The following is a 16,653-nucleotide window of genomic DNA, read 5'->3' as shown; positions in this document are numbered from 1 at the left end:
AAGTGAAAATGAAGTAACTGTAAAGGAGTTGGAAAGAGAGACAGCAGTGAGCCGAAAGCAGAGAGAGCCTGGACAGATCAGGCCCGGGGAGCAGAGAGCTCCTGCAGAGCTGGAGAGGTGGGCCGGCCGCACACAGCGGGCGGGGACTGCAAGGGGACCGCCCATGGGCGGGCCCGCACCGTGCTACCTATGTAGATGAGCTCCCCTTCCCCCCTCTCACCCCGCCCCCGCTACTCTATATTCAATGAGACAGCCAATGGAAGGCGAGGATAGTGCCACAAGGGGCGGGGCCTCATAGAACCCCACCCCAGCAGCGGGCGCTGAAGGGGTCAGCACAGAGGCAGATAGCGGATCGCGGGGCGGGGCGGGGCGGGCGGCTCCGAGGGGGCGGGCCCAAAAGTTTCCTGCCCAACTTTCGCTGCCTCCTTCCTCCGCCCGCGCGCGAAGCGGCTGCAGTTGGGGGGAGGCGGCGGCGGCGGCTGCGGGCTGAGCGCGGGGTGCAGGCGATCGCCGTCCGGGCTCAGGCGGCGGCAGTGGGCGCAGGCTCCCCGGTGCCCGCCCCTCCGCTGGAGGGGGGGGGCGCGAGCGGGCGGCCGGGGTGGGGGGCGGGGAGCCGGCACCGCCGCCGCAAAATGAGCCTGCTGTCGGCCATCGACACGAGCGCCGCCTCGGTGTACCAGCCGACCCAGCTGCTCAACTGGGTCTACCTGTCGCTGCAGGACACGCACCAGGCGAGCGCCTTCGATGCCTTCCGGCCAGAGCCGCCCGCCGGCGCCGCGCCCCCAGAGCTGGCCTTCGGCAAGGGCCGCCCAGAGCAGCTGGGCTCGCCCCTGCACTCCAGCTATCTCAACAGCTTCTTCCAGCTGCAGCGCGGAGAGGTGGGTGCCCCCGCGCGCCCCCGCCCTCCGGCGACCGCGCAGGGCCTTTTCCTATCTGCCCAGTTCTTCCTGGCTTGGCCCGGCCCGGCTCCGTATTGCCCGGCCCTGCTTGGCTTGACTTCGCTCAGCTCTGCCAAACTCGCCTCCCGAAGTCCCCGGGGCGCCGGGAGCGCGTCACCTCCCCGCTGAGCCCGGCCCGGAGTAGCTCTGGGGCGGGTGGAGCCCTCCTTCCCTCTCTCCCAGCCTGGGGCGCCCTGCTCCAAGGAGGCTGAGGGGCCCGACCGGGTGGGTGGGTTCCGGATTGTCTCCAGACAGCCGGGGCGCGGCTTGTGCGGGGAGCCCCTTCCAAGTGTCCTTCCCACGCCCAATCCCATCCCCCTCTTGGCCACCGCTCGCTGGGACAGAGAGTGTGGATTTGCTCCGAGTTCCTCCGGAGGGCCCTGAAATCTTTTCTCCTCCGACTTCGGTGGTTCCCGACCCGACGGGCACTCTGGAGAGCAGTGACTCACCCGCGGAATTTTTCTGCTCTTCTCACGCAGGGACCCCCAGATAACACTCTTCAGCCGCTCGCCCTCCCCCAGCCACATAGGAAGTGGTTTTTGAGGGCTTGACCCCACAGACTGTTCTGTCCCCCGCCCTTCCAGCCTGGAAGGAAATGAAAGGGAAATCTCTTGAGCTCCTGGGAGGGGGCTCGATAGGGGGAGAGGTTCCAGCTGCCCAGTGCCTTCTCCAGAAACCTGGGCCGGCTGCCGTTGCAAAGTCTGCCTGTTGGATGGATTCAGTTACAAAGTCAGACGGGCAGCTAGATAAATACCCAGATTGCATCTTTCCCCAGCTAGATAAATACCCAGATTGCCAGGACCTCCCAGCCCCTTGGAGAGCCCTTCAGAGCCTTCCTGGATACCATCCTCTCTCCCTTCAGCTGGACTCCTCCTGGGCCCCACTCCCACTTACTCCTGCCTCATGTGAGAACCGCAGACACCCTCTGTGGCCTTCCCTCACTCTGCTTCTGGCAGCTCTCTCTGCAAAAGTGCAGAGAGAGGGGCCGGGGAAGAGGACCCACGGGAGGGGCACTTGCCTTCTAGACCAGGGCATACCAGTTAGTTTCAGGAGAGTCAGAGTCCCTTACCAGTTTGTGGGAGACCTGTGTATACACCAGTGTGCTGGTGATGAGGTGGGAAAGACAGAGGGTCGCCCTTTGTGACCCCATAATGTGTTTGCCTCTGCCATTATTGACTAGGGAAGACATGGCTATGTGAATTGCTGGCCTGAGGCCTAGAGATGGGCCAATGGCAGGCCAGCAGAAAGAAGGGATGGTTGACCTGTATTGGACTGTCAGGCATAGCTGGGGGAGATGAATCTGGAAAGCACCCTTTGGTGCCAGGCGACAGCATTCGTATTCCAGAACTCTTTGTAAACTGTAAAGCTCTCTCTCCACGTGAGGAATTGTTCTTGGCTGGAAATCTTTCTTTCTTACAAGGGACTTTGCCTCCTCTTCGGGGAACTGGCTTCTGAGACCAGGGCTTTGGAGGACAGTGCCTGGGTCTTGTCAGTTGTTTGTTCTCTTACAGAACATTTTTGAGCTCTGCCTGGCCCCCTGGGAATTCCACCAGAGTCCCATGGGGGCCCCCGATTAGAAGACAGATAAGATGATACTGTGTGAATGGTGGGTGATTTCATGGGGATCCTGTAGGAGCCCAAAGTAGAAGGGAGACCATGGTTCACAGATCAAGTGGGGGTCCCTAAGCAGCCTCAGCTAGCTGCTTACCTCGGTGAACCCACTGAAGGGGCACATTCCTTTGCTAGGGCCAGTGTAGAAGGAGCTGGTAAAGGTTATCTAGAGCAATGGTGGAAAAAACTCTCTCATGATCTGACTTTGGAAGAACCCTCATTTCTATCTGGGCCTCAGTTTACCTATCTGTAACATGTAGTCTCTGCTCTCCCCCAGGGTGATGTGTGTAGGATTTGAGAGCTGTACAAGAGAGGATGTGCCTACAGACAGGCTGAGTTGGGAGAGTAAGGAGGGGCTTCTCCTATGCTCATGGGCCAGTGACTTCCATGCAGGGGCTGGAAGGCCGTGCCTGCTGACTTCCGGAAGACTCTCTTGGCTTCAGACTCACCCGCTCTCACCACGTCCCCCTCACCCGTTTCGCCTACTAAACCCTCTTGAAGCCCCAGCTGTGCTCCTAGGGACAGGCCTTTCCTGCATCTAGGGCTTAGCTGGTGACCTAATATGGCTCCAAAATAGCAACTGGTTGAGAAGGCAAGGAAAAATACCCCCCACCTGAATGCCACCGAGGGGCTTGTCCGACAGGAAGCAAGTTGTGTGTGGGCCTGCAGGGACTCTGCGAAGGGCCCCAGGGCCCCAGGAGCATCGCCATTCCGTGCAGAGCCTGGCAGGCCCAGTGGCAGTGTCTGCGGATGTGACTTGCATGCTGACCACTGACCATGGCCTGTCTGCGCCGGTCCCCGTGCCAAGAGCCCACCCCCTTCTGCACCACCCCCAGGCTGCTCCCACCACAATAGCAGAGCACCATGAATGCAGCTGGGGTTTGGGCGGGGGTGGGGGCTGAGGACATGGGGGCACAGAAGCCCATTGTGCCCCTAGAACCTCAGCTCTGGAAGCTGAAGATAAGCCAAGGGTTCTGAGTGGAACACTGGCCCTGGGAGCAGAGAGGGAGATGGTGGAGTTCATGGGCAAGTGCAGAAACTGGCACTGGGGGTGACTGGTTGCTTGTGGGGGTTTTCTCGGCTTCTTAGTGTGTGGTAAGCCTGCCAGGCCAAAGCACACACGGGGACTTGGTGCAGTTTTTAAAAAGGCCTCTGGGTACAGAAACTAGACCCTGTGAACGAACCCCTGTTTCAACCCCTGATCTGTGGAAACAACTATTAATATATGTCTTTGGAGGGAAATTTGTGAGGTCCTCATCTATGCCCTTCTTCTCTTTCTCCGGGTACCCAAGGAAGGCAGGTCTTAGAGGCAGTTGGGGTTGGTGGCATGAGGGTGGGGGTCTTCCCTGCCAGGTTTTGTTTGGAATTTAAATTCACAGCAGTGCGGAGGCTATGGGACTCCACCTCCAGAAAAGCAGAGTACCCTCATGTTGAGCATTAGTGCTCAAGCACCTCCGAGTGATGCCAAGAGCCCCTCCTGGGTAGGTCCAGCACCCCCTTAGGGAGACGGAGCTGTCCCATTCCAGGTCAGATGTTTAAGGCAGCTGTTTTCTTTTCCTCTTCCTCCAGGGCCAGATGTGGCTTGAAGATGTGGCTCTACTGTCAAGTGATGCTTTGTGGAGGTTGGGGGGAAGGGCTTTGGAGTCAAATCCATTTGGGAAACAGCTTTAGTATCCTTCCCTTGGAGACACACACTGCCCACTAACACAGTAAAGGCTCTGAGAAGTCCTGCAGGGCAGAACCTGCTAATCTTTCTTCAGCCCGACATTCTCTATAACTATTTGACTGGAGTACATTTCTGGCATAGAACACCTGCCAGTGTTCTTCTGAATACCTCCAAGTTCAGGGCATGCTCCATCAAAGCAGACCTCTTCCTTGTTGGATATTTTCAACCCGTAGGAGGCTCTTCCTGCAGCTGTTAACCCAGATGCCCTCCTGGGTCCTAGTGCTATCTTCACAGCACCGAGGACACCCTCCTCTTTCCCTTTCTGGTCTCACTGGAGATTTGAGAACAGCAGTAAGGGTCTCATGAGGCTTACCAGACAGGGCTTCAGGCTCCTACACACATGAGGCTGTTAGAACACTTCAAGGGGGTAACCACAGTGTCCTGATTTAAAAGGTCCTAGGTATTGACAGTCTTCTGAATGCTTGGATCTATCACTTTTGCTCTCCATTGGTGCGACTGAGCCGAGGGGCTGCCTGACTGGCATGAATGTATAGAACAAAGCCACCTGTCTGCGGAGGGTGGGAGTTTGCCTCACTGGGGTTGAGTGGGCTTCAGGAGCTGAGGTTTGTTCCCAGCAGCCTTTGTGGTCTGCGTGAAGTGGTGGGGGGCAGCCCCAGGGCCTGGGAGGAACAGCCGTTCCAGCCCAGCTGGGAGCTTGGGAAGATGCCCAGCTCCCTCTGGCCAGCCCTGGAAAGCTGAGCTCTGACTCAGGCAAGGGAGACCGTTGTTCGAGGGCCTGTTGGCCGAGGTGGCCTGACCCTCCCTCCATCAAATTCAGTTGACTGGGCGGGCCTAGACTTGGAGGGAGACCACACCTCGTGGACCTTCTGAGTCAGGTGGAAGGGAGGAAAGCAGGCAGCATTAGTAATAGGGAATTCGCAGTGGCAGAAAGTCAGGCGCTGTCAGCACTAAGAGAAAGACCCTGCGGAGAAGCGTCCCTTACTCGGTGGTGGCGCTTTATTCTAGGCATCTTTTCTTCATGGCCCCCATTTAACAGAAGAGAAAACAGGGGCCTGGCTGGTAACTCAGCAAGTCAGTGGCAGAACTTGACCTAGAAGTCTTCTCCATCCTGACTATAGCCGTCCCATTGGCTCACCCTGCTGATGCGGGTGGCATTCACTTGGATCATGCCCTGGGTGCCAGTATGGGGCATGCATTAACCAGGGTGCTCTCCCAGGCTTCAGTGCCTCTCTTGATTTGTCCCCGATCCCAAACTTTCTGAGGAGTGGTAGGCATTGCTCATGGGTCCTGGGTTTTCTGTCATGTCCTTGCTCCAGCCTGGGGCTCTGTGGGGCATGAGTCCAAGGGTGGCCTGGCTTGGGGAAGGCAGAGGAGATGGACACCAAGCACTTCCTAGCACTCCTGTCTCATAGCACCCACTGGGTGCAGCATCCCCATTATGCAGATGGGGAAACTAAGGCTCTTCAAGAGGAGGAAGATAAAGTCAGGGAATCAGTTGAGGATTAGGGCTTCAGGGTGTGTCTCAGGGTGCTTGGCCTCTTGTGTGTATGTGTGTGGGTGTGTGTGTGGGTGGTGGTGGCTGTGATGTATAATCTTTATTCTGCCCTCCTCTGGCTATATAGATTCACTTGAGGTTTCTGAAAACACTAAGCACCAAGCTTTCACTCTAAGCTTTTGCACTTGCTGTTGCTTCTACTGCTGCGGACTGTGCTTGTGTGACTGACAGATTCCAACTTACTTCTTGATGGCCCCAGTGGATGTCTCTTCTCTGAAGCCTTTACCTGGCTGCCATGGGGAACACACCTCCCTCCTTCCATGTCCCTTGACAGAGAAATGGTACATGCTTCTGGTAAAGCATGTCTGAACAGTCGGCATTGCTGTGAAATATTACCCTATGTGTCAGCACTCTGAGAATAGGAATCCTGTCATATTTCACTTGGCAATCCCAGCATCTGATGCTTGGTCACTGTCTGGGACAGACTAGGTGCTCAGTGGACATTCGCTAGGTGGATGGGTGGATGGATGACTTGGACTCTCTCCTCCTCTTCCTTCCCTAGACTTGTGACTAGGGAACACTTTCCTCAGCCTCTTAGCCTTTTGTTTTATGTCACAGAAGAAGTGTTTATGAATTGCTTGACAAATTTTAAAGAGCTGACGTGGGAGTCATGAAACCCTATGCCTAGAGGTGTCCCAGCAGAAGTTTAGGTGTGCAAAGGGTTCTTGACCTTCTTTGGCTGTGGGCCTCTTTGAGAATCTGAAAGCAGCTCAAGTTCCTGTCCTCAGTGCAATGCACACAGCACGCCTGTCCACGCACAAACAGAACTCGCATTTGCACATGATTTCAGGGGGATCGTGTGGACAGTCGACCTCAAATCCAAGCCCTTTGCTGTAGAGGCTACAAGCCTTGGTGGTGCCCCAGACTGTCTAAATATTAGGGACCGTCTAGTCCTCGGATTCTCAGATCCATGCTTTCTGCTTTCATTCAATGTATTTGGTCTAGATGCGAGAGGCAGCCCACTCCCTAGCGCCTATGCTCGAGCTGGGGAACTGGGCAGCAGGCACGTGGCTATGAAATGTGAATCCCTGCTGGGTGAGTGGGGAGCAGGAGAGACTAAGTGGGGAGGGGGAGTCTCCTCTGGGTCTATTCCACTCCATCTTGCTGTCACTGTGCTCCTCCATCCCTTGGTCCTTTCTTTTCCCATTTCTCTTCCCCAACTCCCCTTACCAAGAAGAATACAGCCTGCTTATTGAAATCTGAATCTTCCAGGAGGCAATGGTGCCTTTAGGGGTCCTGAGTGGAGGGTTGCTGCATCTGTCATGGTCAACACTGCTGCATTCTTGGCCCACAGGTCATCTTTGGACCTAGGAAACAGGAGCAGAACTGGAGTCTAACCATAGCTGGGGAAACCCTTGGTCTGGCTTCATTTTCCCATTGGCCCGCTCCATCCTTGGCCATGATTGTCTCCCATCCCTGAGCCCAGCCCACTTCCACCCCTGCTTTTTCTATAGAATGTGTGTGAGTTTGTGAGCATGTGTATGTGTCTGACCCCAGGGGCTGGAGCCCCAGATAGACCCTAGGGGTGAAGAAGTGCAGATATCCTTGGAGAAGGGGTGGAGTCATTTGTGAGATGAATGGTTTCTTGTCCCAAAGAGAAGCATGTGGGGGTGCATGTGTGTGCGTGCATGTCTGTGTGTGTATAGCAGTGTGGACAGGGATGGCTTTGGGGGATAAGGAAGCGGTTGTTCAGCTGATGGAAGAATGGAAGAACCCCCACAGAGCTGGGAACTAGGACAAGAGGATTCCTCCTCTAAGGACTTCTCAGGCCCCAGGGGCAGCAGACTCCACATTTGCTCTGCACAGACCTTTCCTGCGGTGCTGCGCCCACCTCTGCCTGCTGTCCCTTCTTTTCTTCTTGTACCCATCTCTTCTTCTTGGCTGCCCTCAGAAGCTCCTGCCCACCTGCCTTGATTCCTGCCTGCCTCTCCCACTGTGCCCTCTTTCCATCCTGGGGATGGTGGCCAAAAGGAAGCACAGTTTGTCAGGTTGACTTGTCCTTGAAAATCTCTCCTTGGGTACCCTCAGCAGAACCACCATTCCTGGGGCCCGAGCCCCTCACACAACCCAGAGAAACTGGTACCCTGTCTCATCAGGCCTGAGGGGCTTGGCAGGGTGGAGTCACAGGGCCTCTGTGCCACGGAGGATGGTCCTTGCCAGGTGGCTCCCCTTCCTGTAGGGGAAGACAAGCCTTGGAGGCTGTTTGGGAGCTGAACCATAACAGGCCAGCAGATCGGGCTGTGAATCTCCTCTCAGACACGTACTGGTTGTGTTTCCTTGGGCAAGTTACTCAGCCTCTCTGAGCCTCAGTTTCCAGTTCTATAAAACCGGCCCAACAAGGCCCATCTAACAGTGTTCTTGGCAGGTATGAGTCTAAGAAAGGGAAAGGATCCAGTTGAGTATGTGACACAAGTAGGCTCAGAATAAACTATAGTTCTTCCCATCTAACTTTCCCCAACCGTCGAGCCAGAACCTTGGAGAAGTTCCAGCCATGGACAGGAATCTGCTGCTTTGTTCCCTGCATGTGGCATAAGGATCCCACGCTTCCTGCTCGCTGCTGGGGTCACTGACCCAGGGAGGAAGGAGGGGTGGTCTCCTCCCCAAGGCTGTTCTTTTGGGCCTAGATGACCCAGAGCCATACGCTAGTGGGGCTGCCCTCAACCCCCAGCCAGAGCAACAAAATCTGGGGTGAGAGCACCCTCTGACTTAGTCTGTGGGAACTCAGAGACCCTGAGCTAAATCCTTCAAGGTATTAGGGCATCCATACCCTCATCTGTCAAATGGAGCCCCCTTCCTGCCTGTGATTGCCTATATGCAGGACTATCATGGGCTTCAGGAGCACTGGAGTCTGGTCTCTGGGGCAGTGGAGGATGGCAGAATCTTTGCCTTTGGGAATGTTCAGCCCTATGAAGAGATGAAGAGTTATCTCTGTATAAAGAGATGAGAGACAGACTTCAGAGCTCCTTCAGGCCAGGGCAGGGGAGTCCCCATCCCAGCCCACAGCACAGGGCTATGGCCAGGAGGTCTGGAAGGCCTCTGGAAGGGGCTGGGGCCTCTGTGGCCAGTGGGACCTCAGGACCACCTAGATCTGTGCTTTTCACACTGTCCCTTGCCGCCCAGGCCTGAGCAAGAAGAAGGGGTGGTTTCATGGCTACATCACTGGAGTCAGAACCAGGTCAAGAACCAGATCCTAGAGGGTTTGGATCCAGGGTGGGCATCCCAGGAGTGGATAGAAAGTGCAGGCCTGGAGGGAGAAAAACAGTGGCCAGTGAGACACCGAGGGGAGCAGCCTTGCTGTTGTAGAATTAGGGGCTGACTGATGAAGGGAAGCCCTGCCCAGCCTTGCCCTCCAGCCACCGGCGGCAGGACTTGGGAGAGGTGGAGCCCTTGTGAATGAAGTGCCCTCTTGTGTACCGTGCTCTGGGGGCATCTTTCAGTACCTGAGTGTCTGGACCTTAATAAAGCAGGCCTGCAGAGATCATAAAGTTTGCCCTCCTTCCCTGCTCCCTGTTAGATGTGGGGAATCCAAAAGCCTAGGGCCCAGCTCCATGGGCAGAGGGGAGGGAGTTCTGTGTGTCCTGGCCTTCCACAGGCCGTGGAAACGGCTGAGAGGCCGGCTCGCCTTTTACCTCCATGGGCCAAGCTCCTCAGGACTTCAGAGAGGAAACAGCTTGCCGCCCCACCCGCCCATCCAGCCAGCCGGCAAGCAGAACTCCTGGCCCTTAGGCCTGGCTGCGCGCCCTGGTCTGTGCCCCTGGCCTCACTTTCTCTATCGTAACTTCAGAGTGAGGATGGGTCGGCTGACTGCTCCTTCCTTTAGTCTTTTCCTGGTGTGGTCTTGAACTGGGGCTGGGGAAGGCAGTTGGAGGAGCTGTGAGGGCCAGGCCAGTGTACGCTGGGTGGGAAGAGGCAGCGGGGAGGGGAGCCCTGGCCCCGCTCCTCTGACCCACAGCTGCCTGTGTGACCCTCCTGAGGGACAAAGCCGTGACCTTCTTGAGGCGGTGGGAGGGGTGTCAGGCTGCCGGGGGTGGGGGGGGGGGGCGGTGGGACAGCCTGCTCAGAGGCCTCTGGCTGCCCAGGGATACCCGCGGGGCTGCCCGTGGGCAGGGGTGTGTGGCCACAAGATGGGGGAGAGGTTTTTCAGGGTATAATTAGTGCAGTTTCTGGCACCCACCAAACTTCCCCTTCCTCTTGACAATTTGCTGCCAAAACAGCCCTGATTCCTGTGGACTTGCTTAAATCTTATCCAGAAAAAAAAAAAAAAAGAAAAAGAAAAAAGGAAAGAAAGAAAAAAAAATAAGAGGGTTGTTATTTGTGAAATTGCATTTCCCAGTCATGAGAATGAGTCACACCATTTGGAACTTCAAGTTTCTTGTTTGGATGAACTTTTCTCTGGGAGGCTGGGGCAACATTGCCCTCCCCCAGACCAGTTTGGATGAGGAGAGGCCTAGAGACAAGCTAAGGAGAAACCTTAATGGCTGGAAAGTCCAGGTGCTCCCAAGGCCAGGTAGGGCTGGGAAGGTTGTACCTTCCAAGGGAGATTGAAAATGCTGACTTGGGCTTAGGGGTGAACGGGGTGTGGGGAGTTAGTGTTTAGTGGGGACAGAGTTTCAATTTGGAATGATGAAAAATTTCTGGAGATGAATGGTGGTGATGTATGCACTGTAAATAATGTGAATGTGCTTCATGCTGCTGAGCTGCACGCTTAAACATCGTTAAAAGGATAGGTTTTTACGTAACGTATATTCTACCACAGTGAAGCAAAGCAGATTCTGGGCCCTCAGTCCCTGGTGGCTGCTTTGGTAGGTCTCAGGTGGGACCCGGAAAAACTGTATTTGTTAAAAGTTTCCCAGGTCATTCAATACAAGTGTGGACACACTGATCTAATCTGTAAAATGGGGACAGTGACTCAGAGCTGTGGTGAGCATTAGTTATCTTAATACATGTAAAGCTTCCAGCGCCAGGGACATTAAAGTTCATGTTACTAGTATCATCTAATCCTGCTTTCGTTGGGACTCTCCCCACATCCCTTAAGGTTGTCCTGTCTTGGCTCGCATACCACTACCCCAAGGATGGGGGACCCTCTCCCTTTCAGGATGGACCATCTGGGGCCACCTGGGAGCTGGAAAGTTGTCCTCAGACTGGATGCAGGTTCGTGTGGGATCTTCCACAGTGGCCCTTGCAGTGGTAGAGCAGAGATTTGTGACCCCATGGATTATACAGTCCATGGAATTCTCCAGGCCAGAATGCTGGAGTGGGTAGCCTTTCCCTTCTCCAGGGGCTCTTCCCAACGCAGGGATCGAACCCAGGTGTCCTGCATTGCAGGCGGATCCTTTACCAGCTGAGCCACCAGGGAAGCCCAAGATGTCATCAGGAGCCTTTAGGTTCAATGCACAGTCCCTGAGGACTGACTGTGTGTTGGGCCTGAGCTGCCCTGGTTGTCGTGTCTGTCTTTCCTTCCAGATCCCAGGCTTTGGTCCAAGCCTACATGAGAGAGAAAAGAGGCCCAGAGAGGGAAAGGGCTGGGCCAGGGTCACAGAGCAGGGTGTCCAGGGAGCCAAGAAGAGTAAGGGCTATGTCCTCCAGGGAGGAGTGATGGACCTCCAGAGGCATACATGTGTGAGGTGTGGGCTCTGTCCTGGTTGGAGGAGGGGTGTCTTGATTCCCTGGGACCAGCTCTCAGCTTACTCCCCTCCCTTCCAACACTGAAGGGACACAGAAAAAGAACTGTCCCCACTGGTATGCCCAAGAACTGGAGCCTAGTAAGCCTGAGCCCTGTGCCCAGGTTTGTCATCAGCCCCTGGGGAAGCTACCTCTTTCTAGCCTTGGCCTGGCCCCAGGAGAAGGGTCTCATGGCCATTCCCTGCCAGCCTCACTGCAGGCCCCACCTTTGCTGAATTCCAGTGTGCCTGGCCGCCCAGAGCCCGTGACTCCTATAAATAGAGGCTGTATACACCAGGAGGGGGCCTGGGCCGCGTCTGCTTTGAAGCCAGGCAAGACATCTGGTTCCTGTCAACTGGAGGTGGGAGAGGTGAGAGAGGTGGGCCGTTTCCTCCCCGGGCTTCCAGAGAGCTGGCCCAGGCTGGGCTGAGGGCTCCCCGGACACACGGTGCACGGGCGTCGGGCTGCAGGAGGCCAGGCAAAGTGCCGAACTTCAGCCTCCTCTTCGGTACAGTGGAAACAAGGCTGCGAGCTGGTCACCCCACCAGCACATGGCAGAGTTCTGGCTCTAGCAGGTGGCTTTCTGCTGCTTGTCTTACCCCCGGCAGCGTGTAAAGAACTAATGATCACCATCATCACCATCATCATATACTGAGTACTTCCCCAGTGCCAGGCAAGAAATAAAGAGTTATGTTAGCCTCCTAGAAACCCTTGGAGGTAGCTGTCATTAACCCTGTTTACTGGATGGGGTCCCTGGGGTCCTGATTGGTTCACTGGCTTATCCATGGATGCACAACTCAAGCTGGGATTTGAACACGGGCTCCAGGAAGCCAGAGCCCGCAGGTGACTAAAGAGTTGGTATGAAACTAGGAATAAAACCATCATATGACCCGGCAATCCCACTCCTCGGCATATACCCTGAGGAAACGAAAATCGAAAAAGACACACATTATCCCATTGTTCATTGCAGCACTATTTGCAATAGCTAGAACATGGAAGCAACCTAGATGTCCATCGACAGATGAATGAATAAAAAATTGTGGTACATATACGCAATGGAATATTATCAGCCATAAAAAGGAACACATTTGAGTTGGTTCTAATGAGGTGGATGAACCTAGAACCTATTATACAGAGTGAAGTAAGTCAGAAAGAGAAAGATAAATATCATATTCTAACACATATATATGGAATCTAGAAAAATGATACTGAAGAATTTATTTACAGGGCAGCAATGGAGAAACAGACATAGAGAATAGACTTATGGATGTGGGGACAGGGGAGGAGAGGGTGAGATGTATGGAAAGAGTAACATGGAAACTTACATTACCGTATATAAAATAGATAGCCAATGGGAACTGCCCGTATGGCTCAGGAAACTCAAACAGGGGCTCTGCATCAACCTCCAGGGGTGGGGTGGGGACGGAGATGGGAGGGAGCTTCAAAGGGGAGGAGATACATGTATACCTATGGCTGAGTCATGTTGAGGTTTGACAGAAAGCAACAAAATTTTGTAAAGCAATTATTCTTCAATAAAAAATAAATTAAAAAGAAAAGATCAGGGAAGACAAAAAAAAAAAAAAAGAATCGGTATGAATTTGTGTGTGTGTGTACGAGCCTGTGGAAGTGTCCACAAGGCCGTGGCTGCACCAGTGGCCAGGCCTCCAGAGGGCTCACGGCCTCTGTCCCCTTCAGGCATTGAGCAGCAGCGTGTACAAGAGTGCCTCACCCTACGGCTCCCTCAATAACATCGCCGACGGCCTCAGCTCCCTCACCGAGCATTTCTCCGACCTGACCCTCACCTCCGAGACCCGCAAGCCCAGCAAGCGGCCCCCACCCAACTACCTGTGCCACCTGTGCTTCAACAAAGGACACTACATCAAGGACTGCCCCCAGGTAAGGCAGCCCGGCCCCGGTGGGGGCTCGGGGCCCTGGCTGGCCTGTGGACCAGCCTCTGTGGGTAGAGGAGGCAAAACAGCTCGCCGGGGTCCCTTCCTCCAGCACCTCGCCCCGTGATCGCTGGCCACCACTTCTTTGTCCCCTCTGGTTTCCTGGGGCAGGCGAGCTGGTGTGGATGGGACAGAGCCCCAGCTTGGGCCTGCACTGGCTGGTCAGCAGTCTGGGAGAGGCACCCCAGAGTGAGATTCTGGGCCTTCCAGTCTCCCCTCACCCCACCCCAGTCTTCCTGCTAAGGTGGGTCCTGTTACCGTCGGGCAGGAGGGGCCAGCGGCTTCCTCAGGGCTCTCCTGAGAGCCCATCACCTCCCACTCACAGGGAAGGAATGTGGGCTCCGGGCCAGGAACCCAGATGTGCGCCCCCTCCCCCAGACCCCACCTCTGCCTGCTCTGTAGCCTGCAGCCTGTGAGGGGGAGGGGTGCCCCCAGGATAGGTCTGGGTGAAGGCCTCAGGCAGGGGCTTCCCAGGTGGCTCAGTGGTATAGAATCTGCCCACATTGCAGGAGACACAGGGGACACTGGTTCGATCCCTCGGTCAGGAAGATCCTCTGGAGGAGGAAATGGCAACCCACTCCAGTATTCTTGCCGGGAAAATCCCATGGACAGAGAATCCCATGGGACAGATGGACAAAAACCCCATGGGCTACAGTCCGTGGGGTCACAAAGAGTCGGAAGCAGCTGAGCACGCACACACGAAGGCCTCAGGCACAGAGGGCTGGGCATTGCTCCCTGGGGTGGGAAAGGGGTCAAGAGCAGCCCCCATCTCTCCCCCAGTGTTTCGCTGCAACAAGGTGGGGCTCCAGCAGCAGACCCCACTCACTGGGCGACCCCTAACTCTGCCAGATGTGGCTTTGGAATCCTGGGGAGAGAGGTTAACAGTTGGCTTACATACAGTATTAGATTATCAGTGATTTTTTTTTCCTATTATTTTTTCGTACTTTTCACTGTTTTTATGATGTGGTACTACTTTTATTTTATACGTGTAATGGAAATGGAATCCTGGAAACTCAGAAAATCCATGTAGCCTTGCCCTCCAGATGTTGGCAGCTGAGGGTGTGGCCAGGCAGGGCTGGGTCCCTCCAAGACCAGTGGGGGTGCCGAGATGCCAATCACCACTCTTCTCAGGAATGGCTACGCCATGCTTTAGGTCCCTGCTCCTTCAAGTACAGTCAGCCATCGCCACATCATTGTCGCCCCAGAGCTTGTTAGAAATGCAGAACCTCAAACCCAAGCCAGAACTGTGATTCCTGGTGATTCAGCCAGTGATCTCAGCCTCCCCCCGCCCCTGGCCAAGAGAGGCCCACCCAACCTGAACCCACTGCTGGCTGCCCTCAAGATCCACACCCCCTGGGCAGATGTGTGCAGTGAGCAAGGGACCCTTGGCATGAGGGCACCCTGGCAGAGGGGCAGGCCCCTAGCCCCCAGGGTTCTAGGGATGGGACGAGAAGCCAGCAGGTGGCTGAGGTTCTGGCTGGTGCTCAAGGATGTGCCTAGGCCCACCCAGGGAGCAGCCTCCCGTGCCTTCCCTGACTGAGCCCCCCACGCCACCCCACACACAGGGCCTGTCAGCTCTCAGTCACCCTGCCTCCAGGGCGGAGCAGGACTCTGCCCTGTTTAAGGAGGAGATGGACACTGTGCTAAGTGCTCTCCAAGCATTTCCTTTAACACACATCTGCCCAGTGTGCTGAGAACCTTCTGTTGCGGGTGCATGAGCGCACCTCCTCAGAGCCCCCCGAGAGTGTCTACTGGGTGGGCAGCCCAGGAAAGCTTCTAGGAGAGGGGCTTGAGTGGGGCTGACAGGTTGATGAGTAAGGGGTGACCGGTATCCAAAGGCAATGGATGATGAAGCAGAGGCAGAGGGACAGCGACGAGGTGTGTGTGTGAGTTTTGTGTATGCGCTGCTCTTTCCCAGATGGGGCCAGAGTCTTAGCAACGTGCAGGATAGAGGGTGCCTCTCCTCAGGGTCTCTTGCTTCCTAGCATGGTGCTATATGTTACACAGTATGTTCACGAATCTTGTGCAGGGCTCTCAACTCTGTGGCCGAAGTAGGAATAATAGCCCGATTTTACAGCTGAAGAAACAGTCTCAGGAGAGGACGGCTGCAGAGAAGGCTGAACCCTGCTCTTGGGACCTCGGTGCTCTCTGCTTCCTTGAGCATCCGTGCTGCTCCAAGCTGAGAAGCCATAGCCTGGGAGCCTCACTTTCTTCCTAGAGGTCCTTTTCTAGCCCCATCTCAAACCTGATTCTGTCTAGGATGCCTGCAGGCCCGAGGACCGCCCTTTACTCTTCACAAGGGTCACCATTTGTAAAATGAGGCTGTCAAGAACACTCACATCGTGGGTTGCTGTGGGGACTCAGTGAAGTAGTGCATGAAAAGTGCTTAGCATAGTGCCTGGCACCCAGTAAGTGCTCAGTAACTTGGCTAGCATTGTTTTTGTCTCCCTTATGTCACATATGTGGAGTGCACATGCCTGGCTAAGGATTTTAGCAGGCTGGAATAGGATTGCATGCTCCCCACCTCTCTGCTGACCACAAGCCCCAGGTGCTGGACTGAATTCATCTCTGTACCCCTCTGCCTGCCCAGGTACCACACAGTGCAACAGGTGCTCAGTATGTGCCTGAATGAAGGAACAGGTGGAAACCCTTGTTCCAAATGAACTATTATGTAAGAGCTTGGCACTTTCAATATTTAAAAGTGGAATGCTTATTTCGGCTTTAATGAGATATAATTCAACTATTTATAATAGACAAGTCGATGATTTTTAGTATATTCACAGAGTTGTGCAGCCATCACCACAGTCAATTAAAGTACTTTCTTGTCACCTTAAGAAGAAACCTCATACTCTAGCTATCACCCTCTGGTCCCCCATCTCCTAACAACCACTAATCTACCTTCTATGTCTGTAGATTTCCCTATTCTGGACATTTCATATAAATAGATTCATATAATATGTGGCCTTTTGTCCCTGGCGTATGCTTTTACTTAGCATATTGTTTTCAAGGTTCGTCCATGTAATAGTGTTTATTAACTCCATGATTCGGGAAGGGTTCCATCTGCTTTTACTTTCTGGAAGAGTTTGTGGAGAATTAATATTAATTCTTCTTTAAATGATTGGTGGAATTCACCTGTGAAGCCATCCAAGTGTGGGTCTTCTTTTGTGGGTAGGTTCTTTTAAATTACCAATTGGATCTCTTTTTTTGTTACGGGTCTATTCAGCTTTTCTGTTTCTTCTTGAATCAATTTCT

At 54.6% G+C, this 16,653-nt stretch overlaps 1 protein-coding gene across 1 annotated transcript in view; it reads left to right on the top strand.

Moving 5' to 3' along the window:
- The first annotated feature begins 599 nt into the window (after positions 1-599).
- ZCCHC24 (zinc finger CCHC-type containing 24) overlaps positions 600-16,653 on the top strand; it is a 64,031-nt gene continuing 47,977 nt past the window's right edge. The window contains exons 1-2 of the mRNA XM_061161924.1: positions 600-878; positions 13,148-13,348. Coding sequence (XP_061017907.1) covers positions 633-878; positions 13,148-13,348 — 447 coding nt within the window. The 5' untranslated portion in view covers positions 600-632. The remainder of the gene's footprint in view (positions 879-13,147; positions 13,349-16,653) is intronic.

This window comes from Dama dama, chromosome 15 (genome assembly GCF_033118175.1).
Source record: "Dama dama isolate Ldn47 chromosome 15, ASM3311817v1, whole genome shotgun sequence".
Classification (NCBI taxonomy): Eukaryota; Metazoa; Chordata; class Mammalia; order Artiodactyla; family Cervidae; genus Dama; species Dama dama.
The sequence above is the reverse complement of the archived record's forward strand: the minus strand, read 5'-3'. Positions and strand labels throughout refer to the sequence as shown.